We start from the raw sequence: 9787 nt of genomic DNA, 5'->3' as shown, positions 1-9787 counted from the left end.
TTAAATTTGGATCTCTTTTAAGAGAGTTTGGCATCTTTATAATATTATGTAAAACTAGAGCTTCCAACATTGACATTAAATTAGACCAGCCACAGACCAAGAGGACTTAACACAACATAAATCCCAAACCTTTCCTCACACATTCCTAAAATACATGTATATTCTCTTACATTTAAAGAGGGGAAAGTAAGAATACTGCAACTGTACACGTTAAAAAGGCAGTTTCCTCATTAAGGAGATGAGCCTACGACTGACGTTTTACAGCTATAAACCCCTCTGTTTGTTGTGCTATTGTTTAAGCTAGTTTGCTGCATGTAGGTTAAGACATCCAGAGCAATTTCTTTTCCAGTGATGATTTTCTCCCCATACTTAATTTCAGCCCCTGATTATTTTAGAATAAATAAAATAGTGTGAAAGCCCTTGGTAGTGTAAGACAGGACCTTACGCTTATTCTGTGCCAGGTTTTGAGCATTTTACAATTGCCTAAAGTGTGGCCACATGGCTTCGGACCAATTCAGCTGCCAAAATGGTGAGTGCAAGTGTGCAATCTATCGGGATCGGCTCTCCGCGGTGTGTGGGGGTGGGAGGGAGGGATGGAGGGTGGGACAGGGAGACCTACAGATCCGGGTGGGGAAGGGGACCAGTTTAGAGCTCCGTGTTCAGTTTCCTGCTGGGGATAAAGTCTTCACGCCTAACCCAGATGACCTCCTCGCCGTGGCCCTCCACATCACCGTTGATGCCTGACAAGGCTGCTTGCTTCTTCAGCTGGGTCATCCTTGAGGCATGAGTGTCCATGGCCGGGCGTGGGCGGTCTCCCCGGCATGGCTGGTGATGGAGGCTGCCTGCAGCCGCTCCCGAAGGTCTCGGTCGGCCATGGCACCTCTCATGGCCTCGCAGTACTCATCGTCATCACTGAGGATGTCCGTTTCCTTGATGTCCTCCTGCTCCTCATACTGAGCAAGGTCAAACTGTTCCTCTACCCAGCGGTCAGTGTCCCCACTGTGTGTGGGCTGCTGGGGCTCTTTTTCAGGGCTGCTCGTGTAGACGGCATCTGAGTCAATGGTAAACCTGTTTCGGGCCAGCCGCCGCCTCCTCCTCCCAAGAGACTTGCTTGGGGCTGACACTGCGCACACACAAAGATAAAACCCCACAGGCTTTTTACACACGGTACAACTCTCTCTAAAAAGTTAGTCTTCCAGGGGCCCTTTATTTAACACCGCTAGGCACAAAGCAGGCAGACTCCCACAAATGACCTAGTCATTCAGCATCCTCCCTCAGGACAAGTCACACTTCACTCAGCTCCTCAGCACAAGTCTCTCTCCAGCTGAAAAAGCAATTTCTGCTACTCAGATCCACAGTTGGGATAATGGCCCACAATTACTGTTCCTTCTAAGCGGTAGGCAGGCAGCCAGCCAGCAAAAAGTGCATCTGTTCAGCTCAGCTTCTCACATGCAGTGCCCTGCTGTCAGCACACCACAAAAACCAACTAGCCTTACGTCTTGGTACAGGAAATGGCTTTGTCTTGGGTAAGAGCAATGCTATTGCGTTTCCAAGTAGCTACCTCGATGCCAAAGATTCTGCAAGTGTTGCGTTATTTATGGGGAAGTTCCCTAGTCTAGGTTCTGCTGCTCCCTTCCCTGCTCCCTTCCTACTGGGGGGGAAAAAAAGAAAACCCCAAAACCAGAAAAACTTTCAGAAGTTCCTTACTCAGCATCAGCTTGTCTACTAGCTTTTGCAACTGGCCCAATTAGCAAATTCACATCTTGTGTGTTGGAACATCTTCATAAGAGGCTTGTGAGGCAAAGCAGGGGACAAATCCTGCAGCTGAAGGACCTGCAGGCATTCCAGCGCTTTACGTGCACACACACACGTAGCTCCATGGCAAGCAGGTGAACTCCAAGGTTATAGTTTGTCTCCCTACACTAAACAGTACCTTAGCACTTGCAGTATGTATTTATTAAACTCTAGCTTGGGGGCGGGGTTACATTTTAATATCCCTGAGCTTCAAAACATGCATTAAATACAACAGCTCAGCAGTTGTGAATTTTAACTGTAGTGAGAGGTCTGGACTCTCAGAGGAGATTTTAATCTCTGCAGAATTCATCATGCAAATGCACTGATGAGCCAAACTGAAAAAAGGTTTGGCATCTACAGCAGATTAGCCCCACAGGCTGACCGAAGCAGCACTGTGGTAAAACAGTTGCATGTTGTCCCTCCTTTGATTCTTCTTCCTTACCATTTTAAGTGTCTCTGAGGCAGATGGCTAGCAACACCCTGAGTGAGAAGCCATGCTGCAAATGTTATTGGTCTGGCCTGCCCATTACAGAAGAGGAACAGAAAGCCTGGTTGTCTACATTGCTGGATCTAATGAGCAGAAAAAAAAAAAAATAACAGACCAGAACAAAACACGCAGTGGTGCCATGTACTTTTCAGTTGGAAGTAAGTGTTTCTTCCCTCCATCATCTAGTGTTCTGAAAATGAAAACCTGCTTTTCCCTGGGATTTTCTCACTGCTTTTGCCTGAAGTCAACTGAAAAGGAAAATCCATGGTTTAGGACAGGCCATTACAAAAATAATAGTATCAAGTGTATGCCTCTCAAAATGTGAGAAGTAGAAGCACGTGTCCTTTAGCAATAGAGCAGAAAAGGCTAAAATGGAGAACATCCAAAGCTATCTCTTCAAACCAAGTCACTCCAGGGAGCTGATTTTTCTTGTGCATTTTAGTTTAAAAGTGCTAGGGTTAGCTCAGAATTCTGTACATGCTTTTAAGAAATATGCAGCGGGCTTCTGCGTTGATCAGCTGAAACCCATTTCCAGATTAAAGTGCACAGCCAATTGGTATTGACAGGAATCCCATTTCTTCCTTCCATGCCAGAAGGACTGCTCTGAAGCTGAGCCTTGAGTGCAAAGCAAGGAAAATAAAGGCCATTTAAGGCTCTCAAGGAGGTGAAGCATGGAAAACCAGCGGTTTTTACATACACAGGAGAGAATGCTAATCCTAATACACAAGTAACAGACACCACCACATGTCCTACAACAGTGCTGGGGTTACTGGGATCTTGAAAGTCTGTAGCCCTACAGTACCTGCCCTGTTCATGGCTGGCCTTGCACCTTTTAGAGCACACAATCTTTTTCCACCAAAAGGAACATATTGCTGGGATGAGGGCAAACTTTCGGTTTTAAGAAGCTGTCTTCTGTGTTTATCCCGCAAAATCGAGTGCACTGCCTTCAGAAAGTCCTTCCTGTGTTCTGGTGAACTGAAAAATAGGCAAGAATACAAAAGGCAATGTTATCTCTTGGGAACTGCTAAAAGCTTGCTTTAAATGAGATAATAATGACCAGTTCTGCAATTCAGGCAGTGCAAACCGACTGGCACGCACTTCCCCCAGAGATGACTCAATTTAATACAGTATTTTCAAAGCAAAGCTAAATCTACAGACACTGCAATGGATACCCAGGGAAACAAATGCAGTGTTCATTAACAGAACATTTAGCCATTCACCCCTCCTGAGGCTTCCTTTTCCTCCAGTACAAACCACACACTTTGCTTTGTCCGATAAACATCAAGCAGACCTGTGGTGGCTAATTAAATCTCAGTCTGTCTCCTGCAAACACACACCAAGCAGAAGTCCTGCAACTCTCTATTACCTAGTAGTAGGAATTGGCTTGGTATAGGCTCTGTTGGACCCTGGTGAACTTGTGTACCAAGTTCTTACTTGAACTCTAAAACACATCAAGGCAACCCCCACAATGAAGACGGACAACGTTTACTTAAGAAAAGCACAATGACCTAAGAGGAGAGGTTGGAACTTGGTGGCATGAAAGGTACCAGCTAAACACAACCCATTAGCAGCTACCTGGCATAAAGATCCAATGCTGGAGTTTAACTGGATGTAAACTGCTGAAAGGAAAATTGTAATAAAGATATTCCCATAAAAGTGCAAGGCTGATCAAATATATGCCTTTATATTAATATATTTTACAAAATTTTGCAGGCCAGAGGTAAGGTTTTAACGCCCTCTCCCCACTTCCCCTACAGGCTGTTCCCAGATTGCCTTAAAGGAAAGAGATAGACAATCTGGGATCCAGAGATGCAGCTGCCATTGAAAATACAGAAATGCACTTACCTACAGCAAAGGTGAAATGTTCTTTCTGGCCTGCCTTCAGACTCAGATTTAACATGGACAATCTCACATACAGAATTGGTCTCTGCATCTAAAGTGAAAAGCAAGCAGAAATTCATATAACAGTTTCTCATATTTAATCCCAATTAGAGTATTTATTCCATAATCCTGAAGAAATGGTTTAAGATCATCCAGGACAACAGACAATACACTGCAAATAATATGAACTCATGGCTGAAAGGCAGCAGTGGGCAAGTGACGAATGAAACAACAGACTCTCAAACTCACCAAAATCTAGTAGTATTTTATATGCACTCTCTCAGTCCCATAAAAATATTTTAAAAACCCCACCAAGACAGCTTTTCACGTATTCCATAGAGTATTGCTACCTTTTACAGCTACCTCCTATGTTCTTTCCACTTTCACGTATGCATTAGAAAGGGAGCAAATTGTTTAAGATTTTGAAATTTTTAATACTATAAACTTCGCGTGAAGCTGTCAAACACAAGAACAAAAATGCACTATCTCTGTTGTCTCACAGCTGCAAGATTGCCTTCTAGTCTCCAGAAGAGAAACAGAGTGAACCAGTCATCAACAACTTTGCCCTGTTTTTCCAGAACCCTGCCTGGCTTCAGAAAAGTACAGACAAGCTGGGGATACACAACTGGAGCTTCTGCCTCTTCATCTCTCTGCAGAGCTATTATGGATGTTGAAATTGTGGGTTCCTTTTTTCAGTCCCCAGAAACTGTGTACACATATACTAAGGACAAACACAAACATACTGGGGTCAGCGAAGGCCCCCAGACCAAACATTAAGAACCCAGCCAAATTCATGCAGTGGGAACATTACCTGCACTTGCCAATGCTCGAACCTGCAGTGCTTCTAAAGGTATCATGTGGCGAAAGCGGAACGGATCCCAGTCTTCATAAATTGAAGCTCTATGTGATCCTCCCTGGAAGAATATTAAAACACTATTAGGAAATCAGACACCTTGGGATAGTCAGACACAAAAGTCTCCTGTGCTTTGGACTGAGAACATTCAGCTAAGGACTTGTTGCAGTTCTTATTTTCTCACTCCAGCATCTTAGTAACCAGTGTCACCGAAGTGCCTGTCTATGAAGATCTTGCTAAAATCTAAACAAAAGCAACCATTAAGCAATCAACTCTTATTGATGCCTTCAAAAGTCATTCAAGACCAATGCTGCATCCTCTTCTCCAAGAGCACATACACTCATGAACATGCATTAGTTTTGCTTCAGTCACTCTGCAGTTATCTTGTAGCCAATTGACTTTAGAAAACAACCATACAAGCATTTCAAATCACACTTCAGTTTAGGGCACACATGGGAATCAAAAAGTTTTCTGTAATACTATAAACTCTGTTCCCTACTGTAGCAAGGCATGTGTTTACCGTCAAGCTTAGCTTTAACTTTTAATCCCAAACTCCAGTAGAATCCCCTGATACATACTATAGGCACACCTAATTCAGCTGAGAGCAGCCAGCACTTGCTCAGTGGCATGCAACAGCCAGAACAGAAACAAGGGCATTCTGTTTCACTAAGAAAGTTGACAGACATCAGCTCTCATATATGATTCATATACACTGACCAAAGAGTCAAACACAAGACAGACATTCAAGGTGATACCTTTTTTCAGAAAGTCCACCCCACAGCATGGAATGGATGTGGCAGGCAACATGAATGAATAGTCCAGCAGACAGCAAAGGATAAACTAAATGAATGCTTCCAGGCTGCTTGGCATTACCCAAAAATCTCAGTTGTGTGGCAGAGAACAAGGATCACATATGCAAAAGCACACTCTAGCACCACAGCTTTATGGAAAGCAAACTTGATCGTAGCACCACAAATGCACACAGCATCACCAAAATAGTCCATGCAACTTACAAGTTTCTTCTTCTGCTTGGAACCATCCTTGTATACAAGGACCACAGCAGTTTTGAACACTAGAGGAGAAAGTTAGAAACAAAAGCCATGTAGTCAGTAAGGCTGGGAACGGGTCTTCTCTACGCCCAGGCACACAGACCTTTCAACTCCTCAGACAGCCCTCACCTGAGTCAGGGAGGGAAAGAAGGAGTAAACCTTCCAGCCCTCTTGCATATTCTTCCCAGAAAATCCAAGCTCAACAACTTTTACCACACAAAACCAGGTAACTTCAAAGTCACTTGAAACTTAAGACCTTAAGTTACCAGTTGCCGGAACAACTATTTGAACCGTCACAGTTCGATATAAAAAGTTAGAAAACTTTAATCCCCCCGGCTAAGTTCACCTCAGACAAATGAATGGCGTCCAGCTACACGCAGCCAGCCAGCAGATGAGGCTGTGCTTAGACAGAGAATTTGAACCCCTTCCAGGTGGGGCAGTGGTCTATGCAAATTAAAAAGTGAGCACCACTGGCAGGCAGAGATGTAAGCTGATTCCTCTTTTGCCACATTAACATCCACATGGGTCTGGAATTTGTCTTTCAAGACTCCAGTTTTCCTTGTGATCTCTTTCTTCAGGACTCAAATGCACCCTTTGTTTTTGGACTGAATTCCACAGACACTTAATTTTGGACATTTTATGAAACCAATTTAAAGCTTTTTGGAGTAATTAAGAGTTGCTGCGCATTCCTAGCAGCTTTCACAAGGTCCCTCAGCTTCAGGATATGACCAGGTGCTTTGCCAACTTACAGGAAAGCAGTCAATTTTTATATGCTCTTCCAGAGCAAAGCTGAAAGAATCTTCATTTGTTATCTGTTTGGTACAAAACAAAAATACAAATCATTGGCTTCCTAACCAGCATCATTTTCTGGAAACAAGGAAAAAGCCCACTGCATGTAAAGAAATGTAGGAACAAATAAAGAAAACCTAGTACACTCTGCATTACTCAATTTAACTCTGAAAGTAACAGAGATGCAATTTAGTCAATATAAGCGATCATGTACCTTTCCAAGGGACCATACTCCAATGCAGTGGAAAGACCTTGAGATCTACGCCAACAGCAGTTTCAATTTCTAGTTTGGCCACCCAAGATAGACTACTCAGAGGAAGCCATACCACTCCAAAGCAACTCACTGGGAGTCCTGGGTTAGCTTTTAAGCACTTAAAAGCTCAGATATACAAGCTTTTTCTGGCAAAAGGCGTGGAGAAAAAAGGCAAAGCCTCTGCAGGTCCTGAACCCATTCTACTGGATGTGAAGTAGGTTATTTAGCATCAATTGGACTACCGAACTATGTCTTTTCAGAAACAAATACCTTTCTATATCACTCTCAATTCATAACCTTGGATATGGATTTAAGAAATCCTTGCACTATTATAGCAGTCATCTTCAAATCCTTCAGCAGTTTTAGATCACCACAGAACAGAAATTGACCATTGCAGCAAAGGGACAAATACAGTTTTAAGTTCTAGCCAACCTTGCAGAAGGCAACGCTCAACTACCTTCAAGAAATACCTGCTAAGTTACAGTCGACAATCTTTTAGGCATTTGCAATAAAATTACTAGGACACAAACCAAATGCTGCCAGCTCAGGTTCCTTCTTCCATTTCCCCAGTGAAGCAGGAGGATTCAGCCATATCACTGTATTATGCAAGAGCAAGTCTCCCATCGAAAGGTCTGCAACCTGCCAACACAAACATATGCAAAGACACAATGTGTAATCAGTTCAAGAAAGCTTACTTGAATTTTCAACTCAAGAAAATTTCCTTGAACTTTATTTTAAACAAACAAATGCCCTGCAAGCAAACTTTTGGAATATTTAATCAGATGACTGCAAGGGTGTGCAAACAGACCGTGACGGTTGGCAACAGGTGCATGCAAGTCCTTGACTGGTGAGCATAAATTATAAATCAAACTCAGAGTCCAGCTCTCATAATCTGGTGGGAAGTCACGGCAAAACCCAGATGTTTTCCTTGCATTTTTTGCTCCTTTGTCCAGCTTTCCCTATCAGTTTCTTTTGATTTTGTTTTAACATTTAAGTATAGCCCTCATCACATACACACAGTTTGGGGCAAAGTTTAGAGACAGCATTACACGAAGCAGTCAAAGCACTTCCTCCCCAGAGTTGCTATGGCTCTTGATTTTATCCAAAGGCTCATCTGTGGAAACCACACTGCTGGAAATGGACTAATAAAGGAGTTCATAAAACTGCTGCAAGATGACTACTAATACCACAGCAACCAGACATTTTACTTTGACTTAACAGTCTCCCAGAGTGACAAACTGAGGGCTATCCCCAGTTAGCAGCCACGTTATTCCATTCCTCCACCCTCCTCTCAGTGAAGTCTGACTTTTGCCAAAGGACGCCGTGAATACCATCAGCACAACAACCCTGAGGTCTCCTCAAACAAGAGCAGCACTAAGATGCCTGTTTACTGTCTCTCACAAATTAACACCAAACCACAGCTGCTCTCCCAACAGACGTCCTGTGCTTGCCAGCTGCAACCCTAGTCTCTGCCCTCTACTCACCATCTGGTCCTCCATCCCTGCTGCTGCTATCAGGCTCTTACACTCACATCTTCCTAAACACTACTCAATCCCAGACATCCTTTGCCTTGTAGCCAAAGCCTCTGTGTTTGTTCTTCATCCTGGCTACTGGCAAAACCCCATTACTTCATACAGTCATATCTGTCTCTAGCCTTCACCCACATCACCAATCCCATCAGCCCTTCAGTGTGTCTCCACCTCTTCCTTGAGTCCCCCTTGACCTTACTTCGTTTCTTCCTTAACTGCCCACCACTCTCCTTCCCTGCGCCGCTGGACTGCAGGCCTACATTTTATTGGTAAATGGAGAGTCCAGGACTCAGTCTGAAATTTCAAGACACCTTCCACAGGTTTCTGAGATGGTCAGCCAGGACTGAGCCACACTTGATCTTTACATGTTTCCGTGTGCACCATATGAGAGGCCTAGACCAAAGCCCAAGGCTCTCTCACGTATCGAGCCCACTAACACACTTTCTAAAAGGAGAACAGCAGTTTCTCACACACTGCACTTCATACTTCAATTCTTTAGAATTATTAAAGTACAGACTTGCCTCAGTATGCCAATCCACTCAGACTGGCAGGGCGAGATTATTTATGTGGAACAAGGAGAGCCAAGATATGGACATCAAAATAGCAAACTGTAGATTGGACTGGGATTTCGACCCAAGCACAACGTTCAAGGTTTATTAACCCACTGCTTCTTTACATTGGTCCCACTCATTGAACTGTACATGGAAAAGCAGTTTTTGAATTGAACTGGGATTTATCTGTTTGCACCAGGATCCACTTAAATGACAGAGCATGAAAGATAAATATTTGATGCAATTCACACTACAGGCACCAAAACAGCCTTAATTTCTCTTAAACTTGATCATTTGTTACCTCCTTTTTCTCTCCTGTTTGTTCTGCTATGAGTTGGTCAAACACTGCCCCATATTCTTCATGGATTTTCTGCATTTCATTAATGTGGCTGGCAACTTTGTTCATTGTTTTTATGGCCACTAGAAGAAAGGGAGATAGGGGAAGAGACAAAAGATATTTTTAAGCCTCTTAGAGGACAGGGGAGGAGAAGGGTTCTAGATCAGAGGTTAAACAGGGAAGAGCAATGTAGGTTAGCTCCTTACCATCAAGGTGATAATGTTCTTCACTGTCTACATCAGTCAGAGCAAAGAGTTCCTTCAG

The 9787-nt window shown here is 43.4% G+C and overlaps 1 protein-coding gene across 1 annotated transcript in view; it reads right to left on the bottom strand.

Annotated features, from left to right (window-relative positions):
• Positions 1 to 472: 472 nt before the first annotated feature.
• The window catches only part of LOC104465467 (T-lymphoma invasion and metastasis-inducing protein 1-like), a gene marked incomplete at its 5' end in the record, with an annotated part of 60101 nt that continues 50786 nt past the window's right edge, over positions 473 to 9787 (bottom strand). Inside the window, 9 exon segments of the mRNA XM_010078517.1 lie at positions 473 to 816; positions 819 to 1123; positions 3084 to 3256; positions 4127 to 4214; positions 4974 to 5076; positions 6029 to 6087; positions 7637 to 7745; positions 9488 to 9606; positions 9730 to 9787. The exon segment at positions 9730 to 9787 is cut by the window's right edge and continues 30 nt beyond it. Coding sequence (XP_010076819.1) covers positions 646 to 816; positions 819 to 1123; positions 3084 to 3256; positions 4127 to 4214; positions 4974 to 5076; positions 6029 to 6087; positions 7637 to 7745; positions 9488 to 9606; positions 9730 to 9787 — 1185 coding nt within the window.

This window comes from Pterocles gutturalis, unplaced genomic scaffold, assembly GCF_000699245.1.
Source record: "Pterocles gutturalis isolate BGI_N339 unplaced genomic scaffold, ASM69924v1 scaffold478, whole genome shotgun sequence".
In the NCBI taxonomy this organism is placed as follows: Eukaryota; Metazoa; Chordata; class Aves; order Pterocliformes; family Pteroclidae; genus Pterocles; species Pterocles gutturalis.
The sequence above is the reverse complement of the archived record's forward strand: the minus strand, read 5'-3'. Positions and strand labels throughout refer to the sequence as shown.